The sequence below is a fragment of the Mirounga angustirostris genome, unplaced genomic scaffold (assembly GCF_029215605.1).
Source record: "Mirounga angustirostris isolate CCGP_5_RB_7025 unplaced genomic scaffold, mMirAng1.0.hap1 SCAF_4, whole genome shotgun sequence".
Taxonomy (NCBI): domain Eukaryota; kingdom Metazoa; phylum Chordata; class Mammalia; order Carnivora; family Phocidae; genus Mirounga; species Mirounga angustirostris.
The window spans coordinates 57,809,229-57,832,620 of record NW_026991712.1 but is presented as its reverse complement, the minus strand read 5'-3'; the positions used below and the strand labels follow the sequence as shown (position 1 = coordinate 57,832,620).

Sequence of the window (23,392 nt, the reverse complement as noted above, 5' to 3'; positions counted from 1 at the left end):
TTTCTTTTTGTTGTCTGATTGCTGTGGCTAGGACTTCTAATACTATGTTGAATAGCAGTGGTGATAGTGGACATCCCTGCCATGTTCCTGACCTTAGGGGGAAAGCTCTCAGTTTTTCCCCATTGAGAATGATATTCGCTGTGGGTTTTTCATAGATGGCTGTTATGATATTGAGGTATGTACCCTCTATGCCTATACTCTGAAGAGTTTTGATCAAGAAAGGATGCTGTACTTTGTCAAATGCTTTTTCTGCATCTATTGAGAGGATCATATGATTCTTGTTCTTTCGTTAATGTACTGTATCATGTTGATTGATTTGCGTTTGTTGAACCAACCTTGCAGCCCAGGGATAAATCCTACTTGGTCATGGTGAATAATCCTTTTAATGTACTGTTGGATCCTATTAGCTAGTATTTTGGTGAGAATTTTTGCATCCATGTTCATCAAGGATATTGGTCTGTAGTTCTCCTTTTTGATGGGGTCTTTATCTGGTTTGGGGATCAAGGTAATGGTGGCCTCATAACGTGAGTTTGGAAGTTTTCCTTCCATTTCTATTTTTTGGAACAGTTTCAGAACAATAGGTATTAATTCTTCTTGAAATGTTTGGTAGAATTCCCCTGGGAAGCCATCTGGCCCTGGGTTCTTGTTTGTTGGGAGATTTTTGATGACTGCTTCAATTTCCTTAGTGGTTATAGGTCTGTTCAGGTTTTCTATTTCTTCCTGGTTCATTTTTGGTAGTTGATACATCTTTAGGAATGCATCCATTCTTCCAGGTTATCTAATTTGCTCATAATATGTTCTTATAATTGTATTTCTTTGGTGTTGGTTGTGATCTCTCCTCTTTCATTCATGATTTTGTTGATTTGGGTCATTTCTCTTTTCTTTTTGAGAAGTCTGGCCAGTGGTTTATCAATCTTGTTAATTCTTTCAAAGAACCAGCTCGTACTTTCGTTGATCTGTTCTATTGTTCTTTTGGTTTCTATTTCATTGATTTCTGCTCTGATCTTTATTATTTCTCTTCTCCTGCTGGGTTTAGGCTTTATTTGCTGTACTTTCTCCAGCTCCTTTAGGCGTAGGGTTAGGTTGTGTATTTGAGACCTTTCTTGTTTCTTGAGAAAGGCTTGTATTGCTATATACTTTCCTCTTAGGACTCCCTTTGCTGCATCCCAAAGATTTTGAACAGTTGTGTTTTCATTTTCATTGGTTTCCATGAATTTTTTTAATTCTTCTTTAATTTCCTGGTTGACCCATTCATTCTTTAGTAGGATGCTCTTTAGCCTCCATGTATTTGAGTTCTTTCTGACTTTCCTCTTGTGATTGAGTTCGAGTTTCAAAGCACTGTGGTCTGAATATATGCAGGGAATGATCCCAATCTTTTGGTACCGGTTGAGACCTGATTTGTGATCTAGGATGTGATCGATTCTGGAGAATGTTCCATGGGCCCTAGAGAAGAATGTGTATTCTGTTGCTTTGGGATGGAATGTTCTGAATATGTCTGTGAAGTCCATTTGATCCAGTGTCATTTAAAGTCTTTATTTCCTTGCAGTTCTTTTGCTTAGATGATCTGTCCATTTCAGTGAGGCGGTGTTAAAGTCCCCCACTATTATTGTATTGTTGTCAATGTGTTTCTTTGCTTTTATTATTAATTGGCTTATATAATTGGCTGCTCCCATGTTAGGGGCATAGATATTTACAATTGTTAAACCTTCTTGTTGGATAGACCCTTTAAGTAGGATATAATGTCCTTCCTCATCTCTTATTACAGTCTTTGGTTTAAAATCTAATTTGTCTGATATAAGGATTGCTACCCCAGCTTTCTTTTGGTGTCCATTAGCATGGTAAATTGTTTTCCACCCCCTCACTTTAAATTACTTTGGGTCTAAAATCACTTTAATCCAATCTGATAGCCTGTGTCTTTTGATTGGGGCATTTAGCCCATTTACATTCAGGGTAACTATTGAAAGATATGAATTTAGTGCCATTGTATTGCCTGTAAGGTGACTGTTACTGTATATTGTCTGTGTTCCTTTCTGGTCTATGTTGCTTTTAGGCTCTCTCTTTGCTTAGAGGACCCCTTTCAATATTTCTTGTGGGGCTGGTTTCGTGTTTGCAAATTCCTTTAGTTTTTGTTTGTCCTGGAAGCTTTTTATCTCTCTTTCTATTTTCAATGACAGCCTAGCTGGATATAGTATTCTTGGCTGCATATTTTTCTCGTTTAGTGCTCTGAATATATCCTGCCAGTCCTTTCTGGCCTGCCAGGTCTCTGTGGATAGGTCTGTTGCCAATCTAATGTTTCTACCCTTGTAGGTTACATATCTCTTCTCCCGAGCTGCTTTCAGCATTTTCTCTTTGTCTCTGAGACTCATAAGTTTTACTATTAGATGTCAGGGTGTTGACCTATTTTTATTGATTTTGAGAGGGGTTCTCTGTGCCTCCTGGATTTTGATGCCTGTTTCCTTCCCCAAATTAGGGAAGTTCTCTGCTATAATTTGCTCCAATATACCTTCTGCTCCTCTCTCTCTTTCTTCTTCTTCTGGGATCCCAATTATTCTAATGTGGTTTCATCTTATGGTATCGCTTATCTCTTGAATTCTGCCCTCGTGATCCAGTAATTGTTTATCTCTCTTTTTCTCAGCTTCTTTATTTTCCATCATTTGGTCTTCTATATCACTAATTCTCTCTTCTGCCTCATTTATCCTAGCAGTTAGCACCCCTATTTTTTATTGCACCTCATTAATAGCCGTTTTGATTTCAACTTGGTTAGATTTTAGCACTTTTATTTCTCCAGAAAGGGTTTCTCTAATAACTTCCATGCTTTTTTCAAGCCCAGCTAGTATCTTTAAAATCATCATTCTGAACTCTAGTTCTGACATCTTACTAATGTCCGTATTGATTAGGTCCCTAGCAGTCAGTACTGCCTCTTGTTCTTTTTGTTGAGGTGATTTTTTCCATCTTGTAATTTTGCCCAGAGGAGAAGAGATGAATGAGAGAACAAAATGCTAACAGGGTAACAATGTCCCCAGAAAATATATTCTAAACAAATCAGAAAAGACCTGAAACCAGGGGGAAAGAAAGGGAAAGAAAGAAAAAGGAAAAAGAAAAAAAAAAGAAAAAGATAAAAACAAACAAAAACAGAACAAACAAAAAAAACAGAATATGATCAAATATGATCAGGCTGGTACATAGATCAGTGACACACACTAGATTTTGGGTGTATTTTGGTCTGTTAGAAGAAAGTGCCTCCCAAAATTTTAAAGAAAGAAAAACTTATATATGTACAAAAATAAGGGTTAATACGATGAAGGGATGGAATATGACTGTAAAGATGAAAATTATAAAAAATTTAATAAAAGGAATTGATAAGATAAGAAGTTGTTTGAAAAAAGAAAGAAGAGGATTTTTTTTTAAAAAAAAGGGGAGAGAATGTGATCAGGCAGGAGACTAGAACAAAGCCATACACTAAATATTTAGGGTATATTTTGTTCTGTTAGAAAAAACTGTATCTTCAAATTTTAAAGAGAGAACAACTTATATATATATGCCAAAAATACGGGTAACTACTATGAAGGGATAGAATATGACTCTAAAAATGAAAAATAAAAATGTTTTTTAAAAAAGGGATTGATAAGATGTTGGTTGAAAAAGGGAAAAAGAAAAATTCAAAAAAAAAAAGTTAAAAAAATTAACTTGGAATACTAAAGAATCATGGTAAAAAAGCCATGGATTCTATGTGCGGTGTTCCCCTAGTGCTGGCATTCTGCCGTTCTCATTGATAGTAAACTTGGTCTTGGGTGGTGGTTCTTGCTGATTTTCTGGGGGAGGGGCCTGTTGCCGTGGTTCCCAAATGTCTTTGCCAGAGGCGGAATTGCCCCACCCTTGCCAGGTCTGGGCTAAGTAATCTGCTCAGGTTTGCTCTCGGGAGCTTTTGTTCCCTGCAAGCTTTCTGTACAGATTTGGAGGCCGCCAGTGAAAATGGTGGCCTCCCAATCTCCGCCTCAGAGGAGCCGAGAACTCAGGGCCCCGCTCCTCAGTGCGCCCCCAGAGAAAAGCAGTCAGTCACTCCTATCTCCCTGGTCTCCGGCCGCACTCCGTGCTCACCCAGCCTGTGACTGAGCATTTCTATCTCTGGCACCCGACCCTGTGTGGAGTCTCCAAACCCAGCAGATCCCTGCAGTGTGCTCCTGCGCTGCTCTTCCCGGGGGAGGAAGAGGAGTCTCCCTGGATCTGCCACTTGTTGGGTCCCTGCTGGAGGAGCAGTGGCCTGACTGTGCCGCGCATCAGGGTATATGGCAACCCCGAGCTGAGATCCCGCGCCTCAGCTCCTTCTCTATAGCCGGCTTTCCCACTCCCATACCTGGGAGCTCTGCCACACTCAGGCACCCCTGGTCTTCCTGTGACCCTGAGGGTCCTGAGACCACACTGTCCCGCGAGGGTTCCACGCCTCACTCAGCCACTGGAGTGACGTCCCTCAGCGGAGCCGACTTCTAAAAGTTCTGATTTTGTGCTCCGCTGCTCTGTCACTTGCCAGAAGCGGCCAACGGAGGCCCCTCCCCCGCTGTCTATCCTCCCAAATATCGCCTCAGATTCACTTCTCCACACGTCCTACCTTCCAGAAAGTGGTCGCTTTTCTGATGAGAGAGTTGTTGCTCTTCTTTTCTTCGATCTCCTATTGAGTTTGTAGGTGTTCCCTATGGTTTGATCCCTATCCAGCTGAATTCCTGAGACCAGACGAAATCCAGGTCTCCTACTCCTCCGCCATCTTGCTCTGCCCCCTCCCAGCCAACATTGTGACTGTAATCTTATCAGAGACCCTGAGCCAGAATATCAGCTAAGTTATTCCCTAATTCCTAACCCACAGAAACTGTGTGAAATAATAAATATTTATTGTTGTTTTAACCTATAACTTGGGACAATTTGTTATGCAGTAATTGGTAAGTTAAACATTTCCTATAACAAAGGTGAGTATCAAGCTCTCTTTCAAGGCCCACCCCCTTCCCAATAAACATACAAATTCACACTTCTCTTTTCTTCATCATACCATAGAATAATTTCATATTTTGGGGTTATAGAACTATTCATTGTTCATATTATTATGCATTAATAAATATTCATAGCAGAATCACATAGAATTCTGTAATTATACTTCTTTCCTCCTACATTGTTTTATAAAAATACTCTCAGCATGTTTAAAAAGTATTATAATATCCATCAATTTCAGTTATTTTTCCTTGGAAACACTCTATATTGGGACTCTTTGTGCTTCTTTTCCAATCTAGACTGGCTGCTCTCCAGGCTACACAAAGCTTTTATTGTGATAATTCCCTTCACCATCATCATTGGAATTCCCCTTTTTTTTAAATTCTCATGTAGAACTATTTCTTGGATTACATATCTATATCTTCATTTATTGCTTTGTTTTGTTGGAGCAAATTCTTCAATAGCTTCCCCTTTTTTAGATGAAGGTTAAGTTTTGAAGATCTTGTATGAATATAAAACAATTTTGTTCTATTCTTACATTAAATATTCATTTAACAGTTGTTCTTTATTATTTTGTATTATTTGTTTATTTTAAAATCAAGTTTTGTCAGGGACTTAAAAGGCTGCTTTGGAACTATGATTTTCACAACTCTTTCCAATGAGAAAGCTCAAGTTTGGTTACACTTAAAATTGTTAATTTTAATGCTTTTAAAATACAGAAAACCTAAAAGGCTTTTTTTTTTTTTACTTGAAGAAAAATAAACACACAGAAGTTGGAATAATCATTCAAATATCATTATGTTACATTTAGTTCCTAATCACTTTTTGTAAGAAAAGAGAGAGATAATGGTGAATTAAAATGCAGAAACTTGAATCTGGTTTCACAATACAGAGTAATATAGTAAAATAAAGTATACTATATATAGATAGTATTATATATATTTTATAGAATTTCTCAAATATTTTGAAAATACAGTGTTTTGGTATTATGTATCATAATTATATATATTTATTACATAATATATAAAATTTATATAAGTATATAACATAAACTAAGTATTTTATATATCTATATATAATATTAATTTGACAAAGAGCTCAAAATTTGAGAATATTTTGTATGTTTATTCTGCACATTTTCTGAATCCAATAAATTTGTGATCCTCTATAACATTATAAATGGAAATACATATTAGACATTAAAACTGTATTATTCTTACAAGGCCTCACACTTCATCAGTTACCCTCTATGTGTATATATATATATTTTATTATGTTATATAAATATATATTTTATATATATATTTTATTATGTTCAGTTAGCCAGCATATAGTACATCATAAGTTTTTGTTGTAGTGTTCAATAATTCATTAGTTGCGTATAACACCCAGTGCTCATCACAACACATGCCCCCCTTAATACCCATTACCCGGTTACCCCATCCCCCCATGCCCTCCCTTTTGTAACCCTCACTTTGGTTCCTGGAGTCCAGAGTCTCTCATGCTTTGTTTCCCTCTCTGATTTCTTCCCATTCAGTTTTCCCTCCCTTCCCTTGTGGTCCTTTGCTCTTCTCCTTATGTTCCACATATGAGTGAAACCATATGATAATTGTCTTTCTCTGCTTGACTTATTTCACTTAGCATAATACCCTCCAGTTCCATTTATGTCAATGCAAATAGTGGATATTCATCCTTTCTGATGGCTGAGTAATATTCCATTGGATATATGAACCACATCTTCTTTATCCATTCATCTGTTGAAGGGCATCTCAGCTCCTTCCACAGTTTGGCTACTGTGGACATTGTTGCTATGAACATTAGGGTGCATGTGCCCCTTGTTTTTACTACATATGTATCTTTGGGGTAAATATCTAGTAGTGCAATCACTGGATCATAGGGTAGCTCTATTTTTAACATCTTGAGGAACCTCTATACTGTTTTCCAGAGTGACTGTACCAGCTTGCATTCCCACCAACAGTGTAAGAGGGTTCCCCTTTCTCCACAACCTCGCCAACACTTGTTGTTTCCTGTCTTGTTAATTTTGGCCATTCTAACTGGTGTAAGGTGGTATCTCATTGTGGTTTTGATTTGTATTTCCCTGACGGCTAGTGATGTTGAACATTTTTTCATATGTCTGTTAGCCATTTGTATGTCTTCTTTGGAGAAATGTCTGTTCATGTCTTCTGCCCATTCTTGACTGGATTATTTGAATTTTGGGTGTTGAGTTTGGTAAGTTCTTTATAGATCTTGGATATCAGCCCTTTATCTGAAATGTCATAAATTGATTAGTAATTATTAATGGTTAATATGGTGAAAATTTTGCAAAGCTCATTAGACATCTGCAAATGTTGATGACTCTAGAATGCTATTGAGACTTGTAATTAAGCAAGAAAATATTTTATTAAAGAGAAGTTAATACACAATTTATGCAATGTTATCTTATAGTTTACTGAGCTTTTTTTAATAATAACATATAATTGATTTATAATCTCAAGACCCCTTTAAGGTCCAGGCACTTGAACTTGATCCTATGGGCAATGGACAGCCAAGAGTATTACATATAGGTGAGTGAAATGATTCTGTTTGCTTTTCAAGAAGGTAATGAAAAGCAATGTGACTAATGAATGAAAGGAGAGACACTAGAGTAATTCTAGAAAAAGATAATGGGATTAACTTTAAGAAGTCATAATAATGCTTTAGAGAAAGAGAGAGAAACCAAGAAGCAGACTCTTAGAGTCTGTAGAGAACAAACTGATGGTTACCAGAGGGGAGGTGGGGGAGATGCATGAAATAGGTGATGGGGATTAAGGAGTGCACTTGTCATAATGAGCACCAGGTGATGTATGGAATTGTTGAATCACTATATTGTACCCCTGAAACTACTATAATATTGTATATTAACTAACTGGAATTAAAATAAAAACTAACTGAATGAATAAATAAATAAATAAATAAAACTGAAAAATAGAGAAATAAAAAAAGAAGACACAATAATGCTATTAAAACAGGGCTAGTTTGGTGAGACATTTCAGAGATAAAATACACAACTGATGGTTGCCAGGGGAGATGGAGTGGGGGGTTGGGTAAAATGGGGGAAGGGGAATGGGAGATATAGGCTTCCAGTTATGGAATGGATAAATCATGGGAATAAAAGTTACAGCATAAGGAATATAGTAAGTGATATTGTAAGAGTGATACTGTAATGGAACAGATAGTAGCTACACTTGTAGTGAACGTAGCAAAATGTATAAATTTGTCAAATCACTAAGTTGTACACCTGAATCTAATGTGACATTGTGTGTCAACAATGCTCAAATAAAAATAAAATAAATCCGCATATTTTACAGAGCTAGTGGATATATGAAACAGAGTGAGGAGCAAAGGATGATTGGAGCTTCTGTCCGGGAGGTGAGAGAATACAATTATAGTTTTTGTTTATATAACACATCACAATTTACAAAGCACTTTCATGTATACTGCATTCCATTGTTTCAATAATCTATTTAATATGAATTAAATCACAGTCTTAAAAAGGCTCTGACAACTACTAAGTAATTTTTTTGGGAGTTATTATACATGGGTATTTTCCCCATGACCTTTCTTCCTTATGAAGCACAAGTTGACTTGTATCCTCTATATCAAAAATACATATACACCTATGTTGTCTTTTCTTCTCCCCATGTTACTAGATCAATGGATTTTTACAATAGTTTATTTAATGGTCATATGGTTATGTCTCTGTGTCTCTGAAAAAAAGTGATTTAGATAGCATTTCTCAAACCTTAAAAAAGCATATGAATCATCAGAGAATCTTAATAAAACGCATTCTAATTCAGAGATAGGGCCTGAAATTCTGCATTTCTAACAGGCTGCCTGGCAATGTCAATGTTACTGGTCCATAGAACAAATTTTGATTAGATAGGTTTTAGATCAAAGCTACACATACATTTGTACACACACACACACAGTACCTTTGGTTAAGCAGGTGTGCTATTCTGGGATACTTATATCTTAATTCATTTTAAAAATCACAACCATTTTCTCACAGCTTTCAAGGTAGACAATAGTTGCTACCAACTGTATATGTTATATGTGTGTTTTTGTTTTTTTGTCTCAGTAATGTAGCTACATTCCATTTCTGTCACTGTTGGCAAGCATTCCCCTAAGGTTTCTAAACATGTTAGTGGTTTTTCAAGAAGATATCTTATAAAGAACCACCTCATTGTTAGTTGTTCATTAATAGTTCTCTTATTGGCAACTTGGATGTATGCCCCTTAATTTTGCAAGTGTTTTAAAATTAAAATTACTTCCAAAGCATTTCAAATACTCCTGGCAATAACATCTGCTTGGAGGCAGAATTTTTAATTCTCCCACAGGTCTTTTCTTTTATGATTCCATAGCCTTGTGGGTTTCCTTAATAGTCTGAAATTCCACAATATAATCCATGTGTGTTGAAAGACATCTGAAATCATTGACATGCCTCAGGGTCTCAGGATTAAGCAACTATCAGCTCTGTCCTCATGTAATTGGACTCAAAGAGGTAATCTCCCATTTAGGTCCAACTCAGAAATTCCTTCTTTCTCTTTCTCCTCCTCTATTCCTCTATTTCCTCTTAGAGGAAACTCATTTATGATTCAGACACATTTCTCAAGTAATGAATTTTTATCCCCATGGGAGTCCCCATGGCTCAAGAGATGGACAATATCTCTTAGTGTACATGACAAAGAGGTAAACTTGAAAGCAATGGTTGATTTTTATGAGTCTCTAAGCAAGAGCTCTCAGCCACCCTGGAGAAAGAAAGGCTCATCTCTGCTGTTTAGGTAATAAAAGTCCTTTAGTCTCATTTATGCTGGACAGCTATATGAGATATATTGAAAGATATAGGCTAATCAGTGCTAGCACTAAACTCTCAAAGGTCCTGGGATCTTTGAACTGGATGACCACAGGGAGTATGTTGCCTAACTTCCTATTCAATTCAGGAATCCTTATCACTGTGTCCCTTGAGATTCATTCAAGGTGCCATGAGTACCTTCTGAAGGGTGAGACCCTAGCTGGACAGCTCCAGTTGTTAAACATCTGTAACTGTGAACAGCCACGTGCATTCTCTCAAGCTGCTCTAATGTTTTATACCCTTCCTGCTCACCTCCTGTGCTTTTATGTTCTTGCCTTTCCAGTTCTACAGTGTTAATTAATTCTTATTTACAGCTTTCAGTATTGTATGGTAAGCTCTCCTAAAATGACTTCACTTTAGTTAGGAGCTCATTAAAATATAGTGACACTTGACACATGTTAACATCTAAGACTGCAACCATCACTGCACTTTGAAATTCAGAGAAACTTCTGGTTTCAAATGCCTTACTGCTCTCTTAAGGAATTGGATGATGTTGATCTCACCATAGGATATGTACCTTTTGCCTCCCAGTTTCGGCTGCACCATGAAGAGTTAAACAGTATGCATCAGGCCACACAGAGTGCTGAAGACCCAACTGGGAACATAGCCCAGGAAACTTGGCTCCCAGTCCGGTGTGTTTCTAACCACATGACCGTCATTTCTGATGACTGTAAATGCACATAGTACTCTTTCTGCTGAAATATGCAGGAGATAATCACATTGGTAAACTGGACAAGTCAGTGCATGTTAAGTAAGTTCCTAAACTGAATAGTGTGTATTCTCCAGGATTCCTGTTGCCACTGACTGTGAATGGTCCACATTTTACTAGTGATATCATGACACATGACATTTTTGAGGGTCCTTTCATTGTAGATTGCCCTAACATTCACATTCTTGGCTCTTGTTCTTGCTGGACACAGATTTTGCTTCAGTGCCATCTTTCTGAGAAGGCACTTCTAACTGTTGGCAGCTAGCTGCTGCCGTTAAATTCTTCATGGCTTCTGTGCTATGCCCTCCAATATGCTTCCTGAGAGGCTGAGCCACTCTCTGCTGAGATTTCAACTATATGCTTTTAAACCTGAAACAGATGTTTCTTGGCTCCTGTCATTTGTCATGAGCTTCTCTCTTTGTATTGTATACAAGGCAGGTAAAAGGCAGGTAAATTGCTGCCTCACTCTGGACAAAGAAAAAAAAATGGAGAGAGGGTGAAACAAGACAAAGGGGGAGAATAAATACATAAACTAGAAGAATAAAGCCACATGGAAACAGAGAGTACAACCACTTGAACATCTATAGCATATATAGCAACTATATATGCTATAGTTTGGCTACTACTGATTTGCCTGGCATCCCTCTTGAATCATATTTGTGGCCACCCAGATTAATGATGTGAGCTGATCTTTTGATTTAATATCAGCTTGTTCTTTTCAGCTCCCATGTCATTTACTGTCCTAAAAAAAAAAAAAAATGTACTGCTTGTTACTCAGCCGTCTGTGTTTTCAAGAACTCAGTCTTCTTCTTCTTTTTTTTTTTTTTCTCCTCTTTTTTGTATGGGAACCAGGAACTAGAAAGCATTAAATGAGGAAAATTAACCACTTACAGAAAAGGTGGAAGCCCAGAGAAAAGGGGTTTGTCTTTTATGGTTTGTACTTTGTAAGCTGTGGGTGTGACTCAATTTCCTCACCACCCACATAAAAAGGTTGCCACCCAATCACTGTTTTTTCTATCCAAAACCCCTCCCCTTTGATTTTGGCTGGGAAAGACCCTAAGAAAGACTGCCCTTTCTGGAAGTTGCAGACTGTGACATATAAAAGCTGTTAGCTGCTCCTGCAGCCAGCAGCATTCAAACCTTGCAGAGCTTTGCTCTCTGAGAGCTTGTAATAAGACACACTCTTATAAGAGTTCATGCTACAACCTAGCAAAGAACTTTAAATTTTTGGAAGAACAGTGTATTCATTTTGGCATTCTGCAGAGGTAAGCTCTTTAGCTCAACAAGTTTATTTTGCATGCATTGATTTTATACTAGCTCACATTTTTATTTTATTTTATTTTTTTAGAAATGAGATAGACTTATTATAACTTTTTTTTTGTTTGTATTCTATCCCTTGGTGTCCATGTATGTCTGGGACACAATAGCAGCACATTCTCTGTTGTTACTTGTGATGCATTTTCCTTTCTCACTCTCAAGATTAATTTCAATTCCTAAAGATTTCCCTCTGAAAATATGCAGTAATTCATTATGTGGTGCAGGGATTTGGGGCAAATGGTTCACATTCATTTTAGGGTTATTAGTCATGTTGTTTATTTTTCTCTAGCTATAGGAAGTTTCTTTTAGGAATCTGCCTCATAACACCAAGTGAAATGTATAACAACTACTATAGATTGTTTCCTAGGCGTGAGTTCAACATTTGTTTGAATTTTTCAGAGAAAATCAAACCAAGCAATGCTCCCAAATGATGACTTTGTAAATTCATACCCACTGGCCCTTTTTTTTTTTTTCTTTTCTCATAGACCCTAACTCTACCTTTCTGCTTTAAAGCAAAGTAAACTCGGTGGCCTCTCCTTCTCCATCCCTCAAAATGATAGCAGTCTCTGCAGTCAGCAGTGCACTCCTGTTCTCCCTTCTCTGTGAAGCAAGTGCTGTCGTCTTACTCAATTCCACTGACTCATCCCCGCCAACCAATAATTTCACTGATATTGAAGCAGCACTAAAAGCACAACTAGATTCTGCGGATATCCCCAAAGCCAGGCGGAAGCGCTACATTTCGCAGAATGACATGATCGCCATTCTTGATTATCATAACCAAGTTCGGGGCAAGGTGTTCCCACCAGCAGCAAACATGGAATATATGGTAAGAGGAATTTGTTTTCTTTGAGTTCTGAGTGAGGACGCTGGATTTAAATTGTTCGTCGAAGAACCTAAAGAGTGTTTATATGTTAAAGGATATGGAGCTCTGCTATACATTTTAACTTAGGAAAGGTTCTTATATGCCTAGTAGGCTTAAATTTTGTTCCATCATAGAATTAAGGGGGGGGGGTCCTCATTTTCTTTTGTGTGTTCCATAACCACTGATGGATCAGGTCTTATATAAGAAACAGAGATAAAGAATGGGGTATGTTGACTGACCACATTTGAAAGGTACACTTTTAAAAAAATATTCACATGGAACTTTTTCTGTGTTTTGTTTATCTAATGGTCATATTTATCAGCTAAAACATTTCTTGAAAATAATTTTTTAAAATTATAGGTTTTGTGTACATGATTTATTCTCTGGGTAGGTGTCTCTTCCCTTTCTTGGACAAAGCTCTTCCTGATGCTAATCTATTTGTGTTCTCAGAGAACATGCTGACTTTTTCCTCTTTGTGATTTAATGCTTTGTCGTTCAGATAAGAGTGAAGCCATGCACTTGCACACTGTTCCAACTTGCCATGAACACATTCTTTGCTCTTTTAAAAATAGGCACTCTGTTTAAATCACTCTACTTAGGAAGTAAAAAATAAAACAAAACCCTTGAGTTGGTATTGAAAGGGTAGCTGTGTTTTTTAAAGTTACTTTATTTTTTGTTGTGTATTTATGCAAGGGGTCCAGTACCTTCTAAGAGCACAGCTTGGAGTCTGTTTAAGGCAATGAAGATCACCAGCCTGGTTTTTCTAAGTTAGGGTGGGGAGGTGGTACCACTAACAACTTTTTATAAATGCTGACCTAAAATCTGGTGTTTCTATCAGATTCTAAATTCATCTCTTTTATTTAAATAAGCTTTTTAAGTTTGACTAATTGCAGATGTCAGAGTTAAAGGAAAAATAAAGACTTGCCAAATACAAGAGAGTCATATTTCATAGAAGTACAACTTAGACTCTATGAAAATGCACTTTCCTAAGGAGTTTTCTATAAAGAAAGGGGAAAAGGAGATATAATCAGTCCTGGTGTAGGAATAGCACTATACTTTCATGATTAAGAATATGGGCTTTGGAATCTAAATGCTTGGGTTCAATTCTCAGTCCTGAAATATAACCTGCATAAATGTTTTATTTCATTTTTATCACCACGTATATGAGGGTAAACGTAGTATCTGCCACATAGGGTTGTAATCAGGAAAGTATGAGTTGAGGGGTTGAGCACCTAGACCAGAGCCTAGCACAATAGACCTTCAACAAACTTTAGCACTTTCTAGAAGGTGATATATTGACATAGAAAAAAGAATAAATAAGTTTATTTAGTTACCATAAATTAGGAGAGAAATATTCATAAGATTCTATGTGAGATCAGAAAAGTATAATATATAGACTGTGGATTTAGGAAATACTTCCTGGTGCCAATCACATCGCTATGCAGACAAAAGTAGGGTCAAGATAGCTGAAGTGTTTTAGAGGCGAGCTCCTCTGAGATCAAACCCTAACACTGCTGCTTACTTTGTGACTTTGTGCAAGTTACTTAATGTGTGTGAGACTCAATTTCCTTATCTTTAAAATGGGAATAATAATATAGATAATAACCAACCAATATATGTGCAATTCACTATTTTAATGATATTGAAGGCAGAGGGATCATCATGAGTAAAGGTGGGGTACAACACAGTATAAATGGTTGAAAAAGCCACATTTTTCAGGTTACATTTCCTCCACTGATCAAGAATTCATTCATTCCACATGCATTTATTTAATTTTTTCCATGTGCCAATGACTTGGCTAATTGTTTCCATAGATGATCTCATTTGATAGCTCACATTCTCCCTATGAGGTTAAGACTGTGATCTTCATTTTACAAATGAAATCACTTAGACCTAGAAAAGTTGATGACTAGGCCAAGGTGGTATGGACAGTGAATGGTATTAATGGAGTTAGAATTTAGGTCTATGAAATTTCAGTCATTGCTTGTGTTGGGAAGCATCTTTCCATTGGCAAGGTTTATTAAATGCTCTGTTGGGGGAAACCCCTGGAGGTGTCAGCCTATCTTTGTTTCCTCCTTTAAAATGCCAGCTGAAATCCTTAGTATTCATATTCTATTCTATTATTATTTCTTAAATATAGGAACTATGATATGATTTATTTTATAAGAACCAAATATAGTGCCAGTTATGTCAGTAGATGATTTATAAATCCTCCTTTACTCAGTAAAGTTAATAAGAAGCAGTAATTGGAACAGTAAGTTCTATAAAATTAAATATGACTATCTCAAATTGTCATGTAAATACTGCATGTAATTCATTTGCACATGTATTTATTCATTTAATATTTATTGAGCATTTACTATATGTCAGGCACTACTCTAAACACTGAGGTTACATTCATGAATAAAATAGACAGTCCTTGACCCCCTGGGTGGGAAACCAGACAATAAACAAGATAAATAAATAAAGTACATAGTACATTAGAAGATGATAAGGTTGTGGAGAAAAATAAAGCAGGTTGTGGTGAGATTTTGAAATTTAATAGGGTGGCCAGGGAAGGCCTCACTAAGAGTGTCCTGGAGAGAGGTGAGGGAGTCCACCACACTGATAGATGAGGGAAGAGCTTCCCAGGTGGAGGGAAGAGCAACGGAAAAGGCCCTGAAGAAGGACAAAACTGATTAGTCAGAAAAATGTGCTCAATTTTATGAAATTGTAAGGTAGAAGGACTGTTTGAGTAAATGGAGTCATTGAAATAATTCACATGGATCCCTCATGAAACACTGAAGAAAGTACAACATAATAGGCCACTTGGAGGTTGGAACACAAACTGTAAATGACTAATCTCTAAGCCAGGTGAAAAATATAGCTCTCAATTCACCATTTACCTTTATTTTAACTTGTTCAGCATTGATTTGGATTGTGAGCAGTCTTAAAGTCAGCTCCATTCCTAACCCTTACTATATACCTCAAACACTTAGGACCCTTACCTCACTAGGACCACTAGCCGCATGTTCAAATCCTCATCTGTGTGTGAGAGCAGCCACGGGAGCCTCATCAAAGATGGTCTTCAGCTCAGGGTTTTTGTTAACCATGCTGGCCTGATTTGGGTCTCTTTCACCCACAGTTTTTCTCTCTAAACCTTCTTCCCAGGCTGTCTCTTTCCATCTGTTTCTTCCTTAGCTTATTCCATGATTTACAACCCTGACCTTCAAGTTTCATATCAGAATGCTATGTCCTTTGTTGATATTTTTTTACCCTCACAACCATGTTCAATTTCTCCTTCTTTTTTGGGGGGGGGGCAAAGGGAGAGAGAGAATCCTAAGCAGGTTCCACGCCCCCAGTAGGGAGCCCTACTCGAGGCTCAATCTCACAACCCTGAGATCATTACCTGAGCCAAAATCAGGAGTCTGTCCCTTAACTGACTGAGGCACACAGGTATCCCATCAATTTCTCCTTCTTTTAACTGCTATAAAGAACACTTCATGTCTGTTATTCTGCTCTCATAACTGTCAAACTTGATCTATACTTATTTATATAGTTCTTTCGAGCTTTCTAGGTGCTGAATCTATGTTTATTCACCTTTTTTTTTAAAGATTTTTTTTTTATTATTGATTTATTTGAGAGAGAGAGCATGAGAGGGAGGAGGGTCAGAGGGAGAAGCAGACTCCCTGCCGAGCAGGGAGCCCGATGCGGGACTCGATCCCGGGACTCCAGGATCATGACCTGAGCCGAAGGCAGTCGCTTAACCAACTGAGCCACCCAGGCGCCCCTGTTTATTCACCTTTGTATCTCTATTTTTTTGAGCCAGTTCTTGAGTATAGGCAGTGATCAACCTTTATTTGATAATTTAGTTGAAGTCCCTATGAACTGTTATATGTTTATAAGTAGCATCAATTTTGATATATATTTTAATGGAAATTTTATTATCATGTATAATGATATTTTACCACATGCACCTAAAGTTTAAAACAAAAAGGTTTTCCTAAATTCTAAAAGAGTCCCTCAAAATTAAATGATTTTAACTCCTTTTAAGTACTTGGTTATGGCAGTGTACCCTTGACTAAATAAATAAAGTAGACTAAATAAAGTAGAGGCAATTTGAATGCAGAGTGTTGACATTTATGTTATAGTTGTATAATATTTTCTTTGGATATTTTGTCCATGATTTTAGTAAAAAATACATATTTGAAAAAATACATAATTTTCTAAACACATTATCTTTTAAAAAATAATAATAAAATAGATAGGGCTTAAGATATGCAAGTCAAACTTCTTTACTCTTGGCTTCTGTTCCACAATTAGTTTATTGACAAATTTCCAGAGCTCCTTGGACACCAGCTGTTTTTCATTCTTCTAAGGGCAGCTTAAACCATGACTCTAAACCACAAACCACGCTAGTTTCTTAGAATAAGAATTATCCCCTGAAGAATGAAATTACAAGACTCACACATGGAGTAAAATTTGTAAGATATTCCTTGAATTCATGTCAATTGAATAAATTGATTTTAAAAATGTTGAGTTCCCTCCATAAGAGGATGAGATCCATTGATAACAGAAATCTTTGTCTTTAAAGTATAAACATAAAAAAAACCATAAAAAACAAAACAAACAAGAAAGAAAACACTAAACATATAATTCAGTAGACTACACTGCTGCATAAGATTGATGTAATCAATGAGGTACAGATAAATACCATGGAGAAATCAAAGAAAGAAGTGATAATCTCTTGTTGGCAAAATCATCAAGGCTCTTTGGAGGAGGGACATTTGAGATAGATGTTCAGGAAGGGGCAGGGTTGAACGTTATAGCAGATAAAGCAATGCATGCACAAAATCACCAGGAGAAGAAGAGCATAATGTGTTAGCCATATTTTTGAGGAGTTTGAGAAAATACTGAGGATCACTTCATAAAAGGTGATTAGGGAGACTATAGAAGTTTTAGAGTGGCATCAGAGCCACATTTTAGAAAGATGGCCCTAGCAATTGATGGAGTTTAGATTGCCAGTGAAGTTGACTGGGGAAGGGGCAATCACTGAGTTAGTAGTACCACTCCTTTTAGGCAAAGTAAGAAGGAGTCAGACACCTGCACCTACACAGCAACAGGTATGAACAGCTAACTGAAGCATGGTGCATGAGATAGCAGTCTTCATAGTCAATATACAATGATGGAAAGACAGGTTAGGGACAGTGAAAAGATAATGGTGGGTATGAACTGAACAATTTAAAGCTGAAAAGGTGTAATATAATTTCACTAGGTTGATAATATGGCCCATTTCATTTGTTTGGTGTCTGCAAATATTATTTGCAGAGCTAAAAGGATAAGGCTTCCTAGACTTTTCTGGAAAAGAGAAGAATACTGGTTACCAAGTCATGGAAGGTAGTAAAGTAACAGAAAGCATGACTCCAATGAATGAATGGAGAATAGATTAATCCATCCTTGGAAAGAGCCAATAAACTATTTGCCTACAATAATTTATGACTCAGGAATAATGAAAATGCTGATTTTGTTCATTTGGGCCTCATGTGAAAGAGAATGTAGATGATGTTAAACTCCTTTTTTTTTTCTTTATTCAATAGTTGACCAAACACTTGTGATGTCTCTCCTTGTCTTTGTTTTTTTCTTTTTTAAAAATGAAACCATATATTATCCCAAATGGCACATTTCCTCTCATTTGGGAAGGATAACTCAATTTTCTTGTTATAAACATGAGAAATTTGCTGTGTTTAACCTAAATCTTTTCAATGAATGCTTTTATGACTACTAGAAACCCTCCTGAGACCCATTGCCAGCCAGCGGTGAGCTGAGAAAGACTGCTGACAGGAAGGCATTTCTCCAGCACTTTTGGAACTCCACATTCCTTTTCTCATAGATGTAGAGCCTTTTAAGTGTCTTGGCTTCCAACGAAGACTGGGCACATTTTGTAGGAATTTTCTTTCAAGGTGCATGTTGCTTAATATTACTTACTTAGTGTTACTTATATATGAATATTTAACTCTTCATGTATGGAGCCACCTGAAGGTTGAGAACATTTTCTTTGTGACCATTTTGAATACAGGCTCTAAAGTGCAAATGGAAATGTTAACACAGTATGATTCAGAACCTCACCATTAGGTGGTAGACAGAAAAGCTCTGAATCATATGAAGGCTATAGTGACTATACTTCCTAGTATTACAACACTGCTTTTTTGATGGCAAATGATATTTGGCCACATACAACAGCGTAGAAAAATAAATCTATTGTATTCCTGCTGAGTATTTGTAGAACCTAGCATCATATCTGTTCCACAGAGAAGACTCAATAAATATTTGTGGAACACCTGAATGAAGTCTTTTAACATTTTCTGGGCATCTGATGTAAACAATGTGTGGCTATAGTGGTCTGATGGGCAAGAGTCATTCATTATTCAATCATTCATTCCACAATATTTACTCATGTGCCTGGCACTGTGCTGGGAGATTCAATGGGGAGTGGAAAGACACTCTTTTATAGGAAGAACTGTGAACAGATAAATGCAAAAGCAATGAGTTGAGTGCTAAAGTAGAAAAAAATATAGGGTGCTTTGGGATTACATGAGACATACTTAGCCCAGACTTGGACTTAAGGTATAGAGATAGGGAAGATGTAGTAGGTATGGTAGGGTGCTCTAAGATGGTAAATAGTACATTGAAGGCAAGGATAAAAATTCAGTATGACTTGGATATCGTGTATAAGAGGAATAAATGGTGTTTGATGAGGCTGGAAAAGGCATGCAAAAACTTGTTTAGTTTTATTATAAAATCAAGGGAAGTTATTGAAGGTTTTAAGCGGGGAAGCTATATAATTAATTTGCATTTCAGAGAGGTTGTTCTGGCTACAAGGTGAGGAAAGGACTAGAAAGAGCAGAAATAAAGACCGGGTGAGTGGTCTAGAGGCTGTTTTACTGGTCTGGGTGAGAGATGAATGAACACTCTGACATTGAAGCCTATTGGATTGTGACAAAGTGGAGTTAGGGATCAAGTCAATAAGAGTAAGTGATTTGGGAGTGCCTGGGTGGTACAGTTGCATAAGACTCTTGGTTTTGGCTCAGGTCATGATCTCAGGGTCGTGGGATCGAGCCTCATGTCCAGCTCTGTGCTCAGCGTGGAGTCTGCTTGAGATTCTCTCTCCCTCTCTCTCTGCCCCTCCCACTCTTGCATCTCTCTCTAAAATAAATAAGTAACTCTTTTAAAACATAGGAGTGAGTGATCTACATTATGAAATAAAATGAAGATTGATATGATGACACAACCAAGGAGGATACCTCTGTGATTTGACTAGGACAATTGGGTTTCTCAGAGTTGAAGAACACAAAATCAAGAGCAGGTTTCAGGTAGTCATTAAGTGGCTGCAGGTTTATCATCCAGGGTACACATCTACAAAGGTTGAAAAAAGTAGCTAGTATGTGGGAGGGAACATTCTTCTACTATAAAAATTTTTGGATAGGAATATGCTTCGGTAATCAACACGGACCACTTTTCATAATAGGGGTAGGGTAGTGTCACAGAGACAGCATGGGTGGATGATTTTATGTCTGGGTATCTACTCAAGAATTTTTGCAAGAAAGTTTCATGTATCTTTTTTTTAAATAAGTGCTGAGGCTTAAATCCACACAAATCCAAATCTGTTTCAGGGGCCTGAGTAGGACCAGGCCCACCTAGTTCTTTTGACATGCTCAGGATAAGGCTTTTTGGAAACTAATCAAGGAACTTCAGAATAATAGAGGTTGACTAGTCTGGCTGGTCTGGTGTCCTGAACTTAGCATATCTAAAAAGCATGTACTAGTCAGTGGCCATTAAATAGTTATGAACTTGAGATGTTTAATAGTCTATGAGAATTTCTGAAGACTGGTGTAGGAAGGGGGTAGAGAAAATCAAGACTAACAGCTTAAACTGGTCAAGGAAAATGCTTGGCATAAAATACATCACAGACTGAGGTTTGGAGGCATGGGATTCGGATGTTTCCAGTCTGTGTTACCCATAGTGTCTAAATCAGGTACCAAACATTTTTTTTTTTACATGAATATGGAACAATGCCCAACAAGTTGTGTTTTTAGACTAAACTTTTCATGACTCTTAGAGTTTCACACCACATACTCCAAACTGAAACAGTTGAGAAATGTTGCTTCAGGACACAATATTTTTTTCTCCTAAAAAGTGCATCAAATTCATGTTTCATAATTTCATTGAATATGAACATTCTACCAGATCGGTCTCTGCATTCCAGTGAGATCATGTTTTCAGCAGGCAGTAGGTAGGCGGAAAGGCATCTGAATTCTTCTGACCACGTGGGCAATGGCATGATTTGGCGTATGCATGTGTATCATAGGATAGTTTAACAATCAAGAAATCAGTTTTTAGATTATTGCAACACTGAGTTGGTGAAAAAAATTAGCCACACATGAAAATGTCTTCCTGGCTCATAATTCCAGTATTAAATGGTAGGTGATGGGTATTATATTTCCCTGGGAAGGAGAATTCTTACTAGAATCCATCAACAAATGATCTTAAAATTTAAAGATAAAACATACAGTAAAGAGGGATTTAAGGAAGGGAATTAATAAGTTTTAAGACATCTAAAATGTTCTCTAATTTTTATCTTTCACTGTCTGATATTACTTCCACTGGAAGCAGGCTCCTTATTATCTATATACAATTCTGTTTCTGATTATTTAGTTGCTTCAGGGTTTATCTGTTTTCACTTTATCTGATTGCCTGCTTTGTTGAGATTAAAGCTTGGTGTGTCTTAAACTTTAGGCTGCCAGATAACATGATCAAAAGTGCACCTCACACTGCTTCCCATTTTAGGTGGCTTTCTAGTTCACTTGTCATCACTACCATTCCAGTGCCTGCATCCCCAATGATAATAATGTCTACCATTAAATACACCCTTGTCCTCCTAGGGCTGTGCTAAATACTCTTCAGTCACTATCTTGTTTAACCCTCAGAGGAGTCTTGAGAGATGAGGACAATTTTTCTCATTTAGAAACAGGAAACTTGGAGCTTGGAGAGCATAAATAACTTCCCCAGAGTCACGCAGCAGGTAAACCAAAATGATGAGAACATAGTTCTTTATGACAACAAAGCCCATGCTTTCCCCTTCATGTGTTCATCTCCTGCTCTTGAGACCACTGGCTAAGGTATTTCTCTACATGCATTTGATCTGAGGACCTCATTGAATATTAGAAAGTATTTCTTCACATGGAATCAAATCTTACTCCCAGTACTCTTTCTATCCTTGGTTACCATATAGGAAAACTCTGCACTGTGATAGTACTTCAAGTCTTTGAAAGCTGTGAAATTGATGTCTTGGACCCTTAATCTCAAGTCACGCAGCTTTTTCTTAGCCTTCAGCCCTTTTGTGTTAAGTAGCTATATATAGCACCTCTTGCATGCAGAGTATTGCCAAAGTAGCCTATCAGGGAACGTTGCAAAAAGATATTTGCCTCCTGAAAATGCTGGAAAAGGTAAGAAGTTGTACTAGTAAATAAATAGAAAATCAGTGTACTCCCTCCCACACTTTTTGACCCACACTTTTTCACATACACACATGAATGGTGCCCATTAAATTGTTTTGGGAATGGAAGCAGGGTGGCTCTGAGCAAGGAATGCCTTTCATCCTGTTGTCATCTAGGTTGGGTTCCAATACATGTGTGCTCTTCTTACAGTAAGGTGCTAGAATTTATGTGATCTGACAAGTGCAGAGTAGCAATGACAAATCATTCTCCATTTATTCTACTTCTATGGATGCATCCTAAAGTTAAGTTTGCAAAATTAGTGGGCACCTTCTGCTGATTCGGGTCATATTCTCGTGTTCTCATGAGTTGCATATTTTAAATACAGGTTCAGTGTCATTATAGTGGAAAGCAATTGCTTTATTTTTTATTTTATTTCATTTTTGTTAACAACATAAAATTCATGATGTTTGACATCAAATAAAAGTACCAGACATATAAGGAAGCAGAAAAATAGGATACATAGCAAAGACATAAATCAGACAATAGAAACATAAATGATGGTATTAGCAGAAAAGAAAGTTTAAAAAGTTATGATAAACATGCTCAAATATTTCAGGGAAAACATGTATATAATGAAGAATTTTCAAATAGCTAAAAGAGTTTTCTAGAGATAAAAATGCAATATCTGAAATACATATTTCACTGAAGAGTATATAGTGAATTGGAGATACAACAATAAAAACTATGAAAGGATATCACAGAAATAAAATGGATAGATACATGACAGATGGATAGATAGAGAGATACGATGCGGGAGAGCTAGGTTCTTGTCTCACAGAGTCGAAGAATGAATCTCGTGGACAACAGAAAGTAAGTAAAGTGATAGAAGTTTATTAAGTGAAGATACAGAAAAAGCTCTCAAGTGTGAGAGGGATCCCGACAGGGTTGCCAGTGAAGGCCTTTAAGGTTGGTTTAAGGTTTCTTTTATAGAAAGCTAACCAGGGAATTTAAATCCTGTTAACATTTCTATTGATATCACCATTGAGCACCTTTAATGGCTTAGTTCCTTTTTAGGGTCTGGTTGGTTATTCCTTGTTGTCACAGGTGATTATCATAAAAAGACACCCACCCCGCATGCCTAGGGAAGGATCCTTTTTAAATTT

At 37.0% G+C, this 23,392-nt stretch overlaps 1 protein-coding gene across 5 annotated transcripts in view; it reads left to right on the top strand.

The window, feature by feature from the left end:
• The first annotated feature begins 11,652 nt into the window (after positions 1-11,652).
• Positions 11,653-23,392, top strand: part of PI15 (peptidase inhibitor 15) — a 37,788-nt gene continuing 26,048 nt past the window's right edge. For 2 of the 5 annotated variants that reach the window (XR_010410634.1, XM_045896356.3), the window contains exons 1-2: positions 11,663-11,842; positions 12,380-12,720. Coding sequence is in view for 4 of the 5 variants with exons in the window: in XM_045896356.3 (XP_045752312.1) it covers positions 12,448-12,720 (273 nt within the window). In the remaining variant the exon portion in view is untranslated. Of the gene's footprint in view, positions 11,843-12,379; positions 12,721-23,392 lie in introns of all 5 variants that reach the window. The other 3 variants (XM_064588187.1, XM_045896358.3, XM_064588186.1) reach the window with 3 other exon arrangements.